General features: G+C 38.5%; 1 protein-coding gene across 2 annotated transcripts in view; it reads left to right on the forward strand.

Moving 5' to 3' along the window:
• Positions 1-3,642: 3,642 nt before the first annotated feature.
• The window catches only part of ZMYM4 (zinc finger MYM-type containing 4), a 148,374-nt gene continuing 138,709 nt past the window's right edge, over positions 3,643-13,307 (forward strand). For both annotated transcript variants that reach the window (XM_044237782.1, XM_044237781.1), the window contains exon 1: positions 3,643-3,991. Coding sequence is in view for 1 of the 2 variants with exons in the window: in XM_044237781.1 (XP_044093716.1) it covers positions 3,953-3,991 (39 nt within the window). In the remaining variant the exon portion in view is untranslated. The remainder of the gene's footprint in view (positions 3,992-13,307) is intronic.

Here is a 13,307-nt window from a genome sequence, read left to right on the forward strand (position 1 = left end):
AGCAGCACTCTTCCAGTCACTTTTTATCCCGAAGCCTGTTTACTTTCTTTTCAACATCCTCAGATTTTATCTAATGTATCTAAATGTTCAATTTTGTTTTAAACATATTTTAATCTAATGGATAGTCTTCCTCTAGGTAATAATAACTTCTTTGGGGAAGAAACTCCAAGTCTTTCATAGCCTCTCTCTACCTCTGCACACGTCCTTAAGATGACATCTGCATGTGTGAGTTGTTAGTGTGTTAAGGAAGCCTGAAACCTTGGATCCATTTGGTGTCCTTGTACTACATTTTACTTCTCTGGATGCTCAGCAGCTTATTGGTCAATGAGTGCTGTATCTTGTACCCTGGCCTCTCTAAGCTTCTTAAGAGACTACAGGCAAACCTCATCTCTTTCTGAGGCCTGGGTGTTACAGCATTTTGTTCTAGGTCTGGTGAGATCTACAGAGCTACTTTCCCCTGTACCAGGTAATCTCACGGCTACTTTCTCTATGCCTCCCCAGAGGGTGAGAACTTCTGGATACATTCTAAATCACAGAGGGATTATGGGCCACTCCCATGCAGAACTTCTTCCAAGACCCTATATCTAATTTTGTATGTGGAAGTTTGTGTTCTATTTCTTTAAAAATTTCCTCCCTGCCCCCATCACATAAGCTTCAAAACCCATGAAAACTGGATTCACCCCTAACTGACAGACACTCTGAGGGCCTCAGTGCAGGCCTTCTCTCTCTTCCCAACTGCACGAGGCCATTACTTTTACTTGTATGTGGCTGTTTGCCTGTTGGCATGGATACAGTCTGCAAATCATCTCTACCTGGAATTTCAAACAGAAGCAAAACAAGAGTGCTTTCTATTGAAGAGCTAGAGTAGAAAGACAGAGGCATTTGTCTCTCAATCATTGTCTCTCTTTCCCTCCTTCTTCCCACTACTCTTTAAGAGTCAGGCTTTCCTTTAGTTCCCTATGTCACAGCCTCATGGCTTATTTTCTTAGACAAAAGGAGCATCTCTTCCAGAGTTTGGGAGAATTGAGATTCTTACTATGTGCTGAATTTTATAAGTTAAATAGAATTAAGGAAATTTAGCAAATTCTTTTTCTCTCCACTAAGCCTATTCTACTCCTTCCCGATTAGGGAAATAAGTCTCAGAGCTCTACTTCAGGCAAGAGTCAATGATGGAACATGATTTAAAGAAGCAAATTAAAATGAATCGGCTTGATATTTGCAAAGTATTATACCATTATACTCTCCTTTTTAAAAAAGAAGTCAGAAAATTGGATTTGTACATGACATAATCCTATTTTAAATGTTGGGATCTAATTAAAAAATAAAAAATTAGAATATATAAAATAATATATTCTTATGATGCTAGGAACCAAGAGTTCTGAGACATTTAGAAATATTAACTAATTCTCCCAACAACCTCTTTTACAGATGAGGAAACTGAGGCATGGTGCAAGTAACTTGACCAATATCACATAGCTGTATGTGGTGCAAACCAAATACATGTCTGTGGGTAGAGTGGTTGCAAGGCAGCCAATTTGGAACCTCTAGTTTATGATATGTGTGAATAAGCTAGAAAGCAAAAGCCTTTGAATTCTGGCTTCTCTGCTGAATGACCTGTACTAGTCACTTAACCTCTAGAAATCCCTCTGTAAAATTAGGATACTGTGATTAACCTTGCAGTGCTGAGTGTTGGTTTTCTTTTTTCTCCTTCCTTTTAAATGGATGACTGCAGTGAACATTCATGATATGCTTGTATATTATCTGGGATGCACAAATCTTGCCTATTGTTCAAGACCCAATATATTCCTAATACTTCTAGAAATAATCTGCTATAATAGACAGTGCTAGGCTTGGGGTCAAGAAGCTTGTTTCAGTTCTGGTGCTGTTTCTGAGCATACAAGTTTCTGAGCCTCTGTGACTCTGTGTTTACAACATGGAGTTCGACTAAGTTAATGGCTTTCAACTGTGTTTTGAGAAATGCTCTATTTCTCTAAAAGTGAGAGGGGGCATTGAAGAAGAGAGAGGACAAGGGGAAGGATGGGTGAGCAGTTTATGGGTTCCCATCTCCACTACTAATTTAGCAACTCCATTTTAAGCTGTCAGATTTTATTAGAAGGGAGTATTCCACTGCCAATAAAATAGGTGGAAACCACTAGACCTTTCATGTACCCACATTCTCTAAAAGTCTTTTCTTGTTTTCTCTTTTTATTTCCTTTTTGTCCTAAACATGGAACTAAAGGGTCTGACAAGTTTCAAAAATTCCAGCTGAAATATACATTCTTTTGTCCTTTTCTTTTTTCTACCAAGAAGTGAAATTAAAGATGAAGAGGCCTCAGCAAGGACCATCATGGAAACTTCCAGCAACTTCACAGATAGTTTCCAGCAAAATGTGATGGGTTAGGAAACTTTTCAGTTTCCAAACAGCTACCAAGTGACACACAAAAGTCATAAATTACCTCTCATTAGCCAGTGATTTTAGGAGTTTCTCATTTGCATTTGAATGTTTCTTACTGTGGGGGAATGACCTTCAAGAGGCAGCTTCTTTGTCTTTCTTACTTGATTGTCTTTAAGCTATCATTATGAACTCCATTAGAACAATTTTTCTCCACCTGAGGCTAAGGAACTGGAAGGCATGAAGAGGAATAGATCAAGCCCTTATTCTCGACAGTCTTCCTCAGCTTCTATTTTAGGGCAAGACAGACCCAAATTTACTTCCCAGTTTTCTGCTTGGAAATAAGATGATCATCCTTTAAGCCAGAGTCTCAAAGCTCCTTGAATGGAGGTGAATGAGGACACACAATTATCTGCGAATCATCACACGTCTTCAGAGGAGAATTACAATATTCTTGAAGTATCATGGAACTCCCATTTCTGATCTTCTAGATGAAAATTGATTTATATTTTGCTTTGAAGACAGGTTGGTACATTGAAAATCCCGGAAGGCTGTTGCTCAAATCTTGATTCTAAATTCACACCAGCATTCAGGCGCCTTGAGGCAAATTACTTTTCTGGACCAAACAGCAATTTTACCATTGGGAGCATTGGAGTAGATGCTTTCTGAGATTCTTTTCGATTTAGGTAGTCTAAGGACAAATTACTATTGAGGAAATTATCTCCAGTTGTTGGTTTGGTCTTCAAAATCATTACAGGATCTGATTTTGAGGTTAGGCTGTCAGAGTTGGCCCTTAATATTCTACGGCCCGTGCTTCAGATTGGGCTATGTAACGGAAGGAGTTGGGTCTCCTTGAGTTGACTGGCTTGTTCCCGTATTGGTTGGGATTCTCTTCATGTTCAGAGGTCCACTGAGAACTTCAGCTCAATAGCATCGCCGTAGTCAGGTGTAAGTTGATGATCTGGACCCCTCACTGACATTTCACCCAATTCTCCAGATAGTCATTTCATCAATTTCTTTCATTCCTCCCTCATCACTGCGTCATGGTCCCTTTAAGGCAGCGGCCATAGTTGAGTGGTGGGAGCAGCTGCTGGCAGCAAAGAGACTTGCAGGATTTGGCCTACCCTTGGCCACTCACCGCGCACGCTCAGGACCGGGGGCTTGGTGGGAAAGGAAGGAGGGGCTTAAGGTGCGCCTGCGCATCTGGGGCGCGCGCAAGGGGCTGGTTTAGTGATCCCTTTAAGAAACCGCAGGCGGAGGAATTTCTCTGAGAGAAAATAATCCTACTCACGGGGCCCCTTGGAGGCCATTAACCCCCCGAGTCCCGGCCCCCCCCTTTCCCGGGCAGGCCCTACCGCCCACGCGCGCACCCGTGGGATCTCTACATCTCCGACCCGGCGCGCGGCATCCGCCCCCTCCTCACTCTCAGCGCCCGGCCCGGCTGGGTCCGGGGAAGCTGCCGCGAGGCGGCCGTGCCTGCAGTGTGGGCGGGGGCCGGGGGCCCGAGAGGTTCCGCCGCCACCGCGCCGGGAGCCGCAGCGGTTCCGAGCGGGGCCCAACATGGCGGAGAGAGAGGTGGAGTCCGGCCCCCGAAAGAGGGTAGGTGAGGTGAGGCAGAACTCGGGCGGCGGGCGGCGGGGGGCGGGGCGGGAGTCGCGTCCCGGGGCCGGGAATGGGCCAGGCGCAGGCTCGTGGAGGGGTCGCTGAGGCCCGGTTGGGGAGAGGTTGCGGGCAGGACTGAGGCAACCTTGGGTATGGAGCGCGCTGGAGAGTGGTCCTTCGGCAGGTGGGACAAAGATTTGCTGCTGGTTAGGAGGGGGAGGGGCGGGGGTTGTTGTTTGCTTTATTTTTCTTTTTTTAAAAAATTTTTTTCTGGCACTGAGGGTGGCTTATGTGGGCCAAGGGAGGGAAGGTGTCATATTCTTAAGTGCATCTTCAGTAAATCAGAGTCTGGAAGTTTGACTGGGGAGAGGTCAGGTGGGGGTGGTAGTGGCGGGAATAAGTCGTGGACAGGTCTCAAGAGGAATAACCTGGAGGGTTCTTCAGTAACACCATCGCGAATTCATTTTCCTACCTCCTTTCCCCTCCCCCCATAACCGTTATCAAGACCAAGGTGGAGGTGGTGCTCTTACCTGTGAAGAAGTGGGGTCGTTGGCATGTCCTCATTTAGATTTTGGCAACTCTAAATGTCGTGTTCTAGTCTAGCCTCTTTACCAACAATTAAGAACGTTATGACAAGTTTTGTCATCACAAGGGTGTACCCAACCAACCTGCAGAGGTTAAGCCAGTTGTACATGAGAGTTATTCAATGCCTTTTAAAGTTTGTCTTGAAACTTTTCTTATTTAATTCTGAATGATTTTTTTTTCAGACGGAGAACAATACTGTACTATCGGTTGGGAAATATTTTTCAGATTTTTAAAAAATATTTCCTCCCCGCCCTCCCAAACCTTAGCATGTTGAGCAGTGAGTTTCCTATTAGGAGTCTTCCTTTGGGGAATGGTCCAAAATGATCAAATTAGTGTTAAGCCAACCATGTAAAAAATTACTACTTAATTTTTACTGACAATGCCTTTATGATTTAGCATAGAATTAGCAATTTCATAATGAATTACAGCTAACAATTTGAGTGCTTACTATGTGCCTGGCACTGTGCTTTATAGGAGGAATTTAACTTTGCGTTAGCTTTGTAAAACCCATTTTGCAGATGAAGAAATGTGGGCGTAGAGAGGTTAAGTAATTATACTTACGGTCAGATAGCTCTTTAAGAGGTTAATCTGGGATTTGAATTCAGGTTTGTCCCAACTACAATGCTTGTGTCCGATGTCAATCTCTGTGTCTCCCGTTAAAACCTTAAATTATAGGGGCACCTGGGTGGCTCAGTTGGTTAAGCATAAGATCTTGATCTCAGCTCAGGTCTTGATTCCAGGGTCTTGAATTCAAGCCCCGCATTGGGCTCCATGCCTAGCATGCCTACCTAAAACAAAACAAAACTTAAATTACAAATAACCAGAGAAATGTCAAATAGTTTTTTTCCAACAGTTTATTCTGAAGTATTTTCAGTTACACAGCAAAACTGAAAAAATTTACAGAGACCGTTCGTATACTCACTGCTAGATTCAACTGTTAACATTTTATTGGTTTTATAACGTATTTACTCATATATGTAGCCTTTTATCCATAATCAATTATTTTATAATGCCTTTCATTGTATTTGGAGCAATTAAAATTTAATGTTGATAGTCTTAGGTATATAGAAGTTTAAATCTTCCTTATGTAAAAATTAGTTGTAGCTAGAACAAGATATGTTGTATGATAGTATATTAAATAGTTCATTTAATATAAATATTGGGTATGGAATGCACATGTTTTGAAATTTTAAATTACTCTTCAAGCTCTGAGTCAGTTTAAACTGGATCCTCATTTGAGGAAAGGCACATGGCATGTGGTCAACCAGTTAAAATACATAGGATGAATTACTTTAGCTGTGTAATGTTCATTCAAGGAGATCGCTGAATCCAGTTGCTGCTAATGCTATTATCATTCATCTTATAAAATGGAATGTTCTGGAAAACATCTAAGCAGGTTGGTAACAAATTCATCTAGATTTTAAATACTTCTTTCTCTTCTAATATACTTTAAAGGTGCCACACTGGTAATAATCTAAACCATTATTTTTTTAATATCATTTAATATATAGATAGCCCTTCTACAGATTTTTCCCATTATTTTACCAATTTCATTGTGGAGGAAGGTTATATTCATTAACTTTTAGGCTCCATAATCCATTTTTTAAGTTATTTTATTTTCATGAATTTTTTTTTTTAAGTAATGTCTATACCCCGTGTGGAGCTTGAACTACAATCCTTGGTCAAGAGTCGCATGCTCTACCAGACAGGTGTGCCTCCGTTTTGTTTTTGATATTTGGTTAGAATGTTCAATAGGGTTATCCTGAACTGTACACATGGTACACATGCTTTTTTTCTCCCCTCATTTCTTTGATATATGCTAAACTCCTGGATTCCATATGTGTATATATTCTAAACAGATTAGTGGAGACTATGTACAAAAGAACAGTATCTTTTTTTTTTTTTTTTTTAAAGATTTTGTTTATTTGACAGAGATCACAAGTAGACAGAGAGGCAGGCAGAGAGAGAGAGAGGGAAGCAGGGCCCCTGCTGAGCAGAGAGCCCCATGTGGGACTTGATCCCAGGACCCCGGGATCATGACCCGAGCCGAAGGCAGCGGCTTAACCCACTGAGCCACCCAGGCGCCCCAAGAACAGTATCTTTTTAAGTAATTTGACTGCTTTGATGCAGCTAAAAAGGTACATAGGCCTAGATAATAAGTTTAGGTTATTTAATCTGAAATAGCATTGATGATGAATGACATGGTGTTGTATTTGTGATGCTTAGCTGCTTTGACCTGTATAATCATTAGTCACAAAAAGTTGTTGAGCACATATGCCAATTGTTGAACTGTATGCTATGTATTACGCTGTGATATTTATGATCATCTTAGATAATTTATTCTGGCTCTCCTGCTTTTTTGCATCTCCAAAACCTATGACTTCCATGTAATAGGAACTCAAAAAGACTTATTGATATTTGGTTAAGAAAGTTCACCTGTTAGAGTAGAGGTTCTAGGGCTTTGGTACCGAGTTACTTGCTTTGTAATTTTGGTTGCTTCAGTAAATCTTACATAGCATCTTTTATACTCCAAAATTGTCTCCTGTGGATTCAGATTTAGGGATCTTCTGATTGTTCTGGATTATGGTTAGATGGGAAAATGTATTTTACAACTTGAGTTAATCTTAAATTCTGTGTAGGACTGCTGGCTGTCTTTTATGGTTGTGGGCATTTAGAACAATAGGTATTCATTAGATAAGGTTGATTTGATTGTATTCTGACTATATTGGAATGCCAGTCTTTCAGTTTTTGAACTTGGGGAAGCTAATTATGTGGGTGGGTCAGCACCATATCCATCAATCATCTGTGCTAAAAACCAAGTTCATATGAAGTTCATATACACATAGTCTTTCTTTAAAGTTAGGATATTTTTGAGATATTTATGAATTTTAAGATTATAAAATTTTTATTTTCTAATGTAAGTTTTAAAATTCATTAGTTAGGCTTGTAAATAGTGGAATTACTTTACACATGGCTATTAAAATAAACTTATGAAGCATGCATGAGATCTAACTAAATCTAGTGGCCATATTTTTTTGTGAAATCCCTGTATCTTTTCAAAGTTTACATACAGAATGATGACTTTGGTAAGTATATATGTTATTACATGGTCTAGTAAGTTGTATCCACTCAGACTTGTCTGTATATTAAATTTGAGGCATATGTGTTTGGTATGCTTAAAAGAAAGATAAGCATATGTATAAGTAGTATGCTTCCATTTTTGTAAAAATTGACCATTTTCCCTTCCCCACATATGTGTCTATACTTGTATATGTATGAGCTTGGAGAAAGTTGTGGAGGCTACATGTCAGGCTACATGTTACTGTTGATTACCTTCAAGGGGTGGGGATAAAGAAGGAAAGAGAGTAGGGAAAATTTTTTGCAAAATGGAAAAACAGTCATGGTATAATATTACGTGAAAATATAGGCTATAAAGTGTTATCCATATTATTATTGTAAATATGTAAAGAGTGAACATGCATGTAGGTAAGGAATAAAAAATAACATGAACAAATGAAAACATTGATTTTTATCATGTGATGGGATTATGGAGAAGTTTTGTTCTGGGTTTCTGTTATTTTAATATTTTATAATAAAATAATTGCAAGAGGTTGATCCCTCTTAATTCCTTGATGAACTTTTAATCTTTTCTCTTTTCACTAAATGTGTTACTTAAAAAGCACAGTGGTACATATTAAAAATATTTGCAGCTCACATGTACACAGTGTAAAGCATCTACTTGAATGCGTTGGCTTTGTATAGAGAGCATTTGAAAAGGCCATTCTAGCGTTGATGATTCTGAATTATTTTCACGGTACCCATCTTATAACTAGCAGAGGTTTCTGTAAATAAAGGTAATACTTGATATTTATAAGCATTTAAGTTTTAGTCATTATTTTAATTATTTTATGTGTAATATATCCTCCAATCCTCATTAATTCCATAAACAGTGATCACTATTACTGTCCCATTTTATAAATGAGGAAACTGAGGTTCAGAGATTTTTTTTTTTTTTTGCTCAAGGTCATAATATAATAGGCTAAACCAGTATCAGGTATTACTGAAAAATTATACTGTTTTATAGTGTAGATTAGAATTCATTATAATAACATAAAAGTTAATGTGTTAATCGTATGTAACATGTAACATAAAATACATGTAATATATATAATAATAGTCTAGGTACTGAATTATCTGGGATTTTTGGTGGTTAAAATCAGTGGAATCATACTTAAATTGAGGTGTAAATTCTTAGGATGCAGAATAACCTTAAAACATCTTCACAACTCAGAGGTTTATTTTTAAGAAAGTATACACTAAATATTTTAAAGCTATTATTTATTTTAAAGATAAAGTTTGTGCTTCCTTTGAAAATAGAATGATTTTCTAATTTACTAAAGACCATTTAAGGAGATAAATGTAAAATTGCAATTTTATGGATATTTAGTGAATATTTTCAACTCTGTATTAGGAAACTGACCACTCTTTAAGGAAGACTGATGTTTCTTTTAAATATTCTGATTATTTTACTGTGCATTAATTATGTAATTATTTTAGCAACGGAAAGAGAAAGGAAAGCATTATAGCATAGTATTAGGTTGAACCATATAAAATTGCTAATACTTGACCATTTGACTTATAAAAATGCATTTTCTTTTTTTAATTTTTTTGGACAACTGTAATCAGTTTATTAAAAAGGTTGACATAAGCATGTGCAATGGTGACTTCAGCCTCAACTCCTGGCTTAGTAGTGATGAACGTAATTTGCTTTAGTAATCTCAAAAGGACGGTGCAAGTCAGTGAGTTGCTTGTGGATCCTCATCTGAAAATGATCCCAAATTTTAGAACCTTCACTACAAGGAGTTTTCCTTGTAGTGATTTTCAGAGTCGTGGTAGGCATCCAAAGTTGGCCTTCTACTTTGAGATTCTTCTTTGTCCCTCTGATCAAGTTGCAGATACCTTCTCCAAAGATTTTACATTGTGCTGGTTAGAGTAATTCTAATTTGTTGAATTCCGCCTCTGTTTCCACGGGTGTCTTCCTGGTGTCTTTAAAAGCCCTGTCTGCAGCGCAGCTTTCTGATGGACTTGTTCCTTGGAGAGAGCAAGCAGTGGTGAGTGAGGAACAGAAGCGGGGCACTCAGAAGCTCACTTGTAGCTATGACTGTGTCATCCTTAAAGAGCCAAGAATGCATTTTCAAATAGCTGAACGTAATAGAGCATGGGCTTTTCAAAGTCAGGTTATGGTACAGTCTCTAGTATTTAGCAATATTGGGATAATAACACCCACACCCATTTATGCTTAGGGAATATGCATAATATTACTTTGATTTTATTCCTATCTTTCTGGCCTCCTGGAAGCTTGTGTTAGCTACCTTCCTGCTTTTCACCAAATATGATACCTGAGCAAACCTTTTCTATCCCACATGGTCTACCCACTACTCTTTGAGGTTAAGGATCATGTGTTCATCTTTCTTTACATCTCCTAACTTGTTGTCTTATAAATTTAAATGTGATATATATATGTACACATAGAAATACATACTGTATATTTATAAACAAAAATTAAAAACCCATTTTTATTGTTTCATAATTTGATACTAATAGAATATAAAATAGATTGGTACAGTGAAACTGCATATTCCTCTTACCCAGCTTTGACAGCTGAACAGTTCTCAACATTTTGCTATTCCTCTCTCATCCAACTTATTTTTTTTTTGGTCAAAATAATTTTAGTATATATGCTTCTGAAGTGAGCACTTGGTCAAAATAATTTTAAATAAATCTCAGGCGTGACATCATTTAATCTATACATACTTGGGCATGTATTTCTAATAAGTGAGAATTAAAACTAAACAACTCCAGTACCATACCTAATAAAGTTAAGAGTTCCTTAATCCAGTCTGTTCAGATTTCTTTGATTCTCTAAAAATTTTTTTTTTATGGTCAGTTTGTTTAAATCACTATCCAAATAAGATTTGCCATTTTATTTGGTTTATCTGCCTCTTAAATTTCTCTTAACTTCAGGGGCGCCTGGGTGGCTCAGTGGGTTAAGCCGCTGCCTTCGGCTCAGGTCATGATCTCGGGGTCCTGGGATCGAATCCCGCATCGGGCTCTCTGCTCAGCAGGGGGCCTGCTTCCCTTCCCCTCTCTCTGCCTGCCTCTCTGCCTACTGTGATCTCTCTCTGTCAAATAAATAAATAAAATCTTTAAAAAAAAAAATTTCTCTTAACTTCAACTATTGCCCTCCCTACTGTATAGACCCTGTACTTTTTCCCATGCTATCTCTGTTGAAAAAACTAGGTCATTTGTTCGGGAGAATTTCCCACATTCTGGAGTTGGCTGCTTGAATTCTTTTGGTGTTTTAACATGTTCAATTACCCTTCATATTTCCCGGAAATTAGTAGTTACATATAGCGCAGTTCTCAACTTTGGCTGAAACTTGAGAATTACCTGGAGAGCTTTTAAATATCCTGATTCTCAGGTTACATTTCAGATTCATGAAATGAGAATTCATGGCTGGATTTTAGGCATCAATATTTTAAAAAATTTCCCAAGTGATTTAGTTCTGTAGTCAAGATTGAGAACTTGAATTGGTAGAGCTTTATGAGATTTAGGTTCAGTTTCTTTAAGAAAGAAAAATTCGTGACAAAAAAAGGAAGAAAAATTCATGAATAGAGTTATATATAATTTATTTCCAATCAGTTTTAAGAATAAAAGGGTGGGGCACCTGGGTGGCTCAGTGGGTTAAGCCACTGCCTTCGGCTCAGGTCATGATCTCAGGGTCCTGGGATCGAGTCCCACATCAGGCTCTCTGCTCAGCAGGGAGCCTGCTTCCCTCCCCCTCTCTCTGCCTGCCTCTCAGTCTACTTGTGATTTCTCTCTGTCAAATAAATAAATAAAATCTTTAAAAAAAAAAAAAGAATAAAAGGGTGTACTGTTTACAGTGGGGTAATAGCCATAAACTGGGACTGTCTGGACAAATTAGGATATATAGTCACCCTATTAGATGATGCTAGTAGACAGTGAATTCTTGCTGCATTATTCCAGGAGGCACACTTTTAGTGTTACTAAAATTGGTCAATTTACATTCTGCCCAGGGGATCTAAACATTATAGTTTTTTGTTTTTTCAAAGATTTTATTTATTTATTTATTTAATTTTATTTAAAAAAAAATTTTTTTTTTTTAAAGATTTTTTTTTTTTTAAATTTATTTGTCAGAGAGAGAGGGAGAGAGAGCAAGCACAGGCAGACAGAATGGCAGGCAGAGGCAGAGGGAGAAGCAGGCTCCTTGCCGAGCAAGGAGCCCGATGTGAGACTCGATCCCAGGACGCTGGGATCCTGACCTGAGCCGAAGGCAGCTGCTTAACCAACTGAGCCACCCAGGCATCCCTTATTTATTTATTTGACAGAGATCACAAGTAGGCAGAAAGGCAGGCAGAGAGAGAGGAAGGGAAGCAGGCTTGCTCCTGAGCAGAGAGCCTGATTCGGGGCTCGATCCAGGGACCCTGAGATCATGACCTGACCCGAAGGCAGAGGCTTTAACCCATTGAGCCACCCAGGCACCCCTAAACATTATAGTTTCTTAACATCTCACGTAATGAATTTTCAGTCACAGATGATTCTCCTAGGTCTTTGATTTCATTAGAGTAGTGATTTTCTTTTTTTTTAACATATGTTATTCACTGGTATTCTTCTGTAAAGAATTTCTTCATCAATTATTTGGTTACCCTGTAATATTTTTAAGGAGAAGCAGAGAGTAAATGCTTATTTTTTCTCCTTTATTTATTAACTTTCAGAAAAATGAATCGATTCCAGAGCAAATCCTAAAGGTGAGGCCTGGGAGGTGATATCATTATGAAGATATAGATTTTAATATGTTTGCTATATTTAAGTGTGTTGTAGTCAGTATTCTTTTTGATGTTTAAATTTGTCTCAGTTTTTATTAATGGCTATCTGTATTAGAATCCTAACATAACATCCATATGTTATCCATGTGTAATCCATAACAGATTACTACCAGTTTGGTGGCTTAATATGGCAGAAATTTATTCTCTCTCAGTTCTGGATGCTGGATATCAAGGTGTCAGTAGGCCCAGCTTCTCTCTGAAGGCTCTAAGGAAGAATTTTTCCTTCATCCAGCTTTTGGAAGGATTCTGGAAGCTTCTGGTGGTTTGATTTATATTCCTTGATTTGTTTAAGCATGACTCCAATCTGCCTCCCTCTTCCCATGGCCTTCTGTTTTCTTTTCTGTCTCTTTTAGGGATGTCTTCATTGGATTTAGGGTCCAGCCTAATCCTGGATGATCTTTTCTCAACATCTTTACCTTAATTACATCTGTGAAGACCTATTCTCCTCACAATCTGAGCTTCTGAATGCATATGTCTTTTAGGGGCCACAATTCAAGCCACTACAGTCCACCTTCTTGTCTCTCAAACTTAAATCCATCCCATATACAAAATACATTCATCTCTATCCCAGCATCCCCCAAAGTCTCAACCCCTTATAGCATGAATTCTTTTTTTTTTTTTTTTGAAGATTTTATTTATTTGTATGACAGACAGAGATCACAAGTAGGCAGAGAGGCAGGCAGGAGAGAGGAGGAAGCAAGCTTCGGTCTGAGCAGAGAGCCTGACTCGGGGCTCCATCCCAGGACGAGTGTGATTCTGGGTATGACCCATCTGGGATAAAATTCTTCTTCATCTGTATTCCTGTGAAACCAGAAAACAAA

Source organism: Neovison vison, chromosome 2 (genome assembly GCF_020171115.1).
Source record: "Neovison vison isolate M4711 chromosome 2, ASM_NN_V1, whole genome shotgun sequence".
NCBI classification, from domain to species: Eukaryota; Metazoa; Chordata; class Mammalia; order Carnivora; family Mustelidae; genus Neogale; species Neogale vison.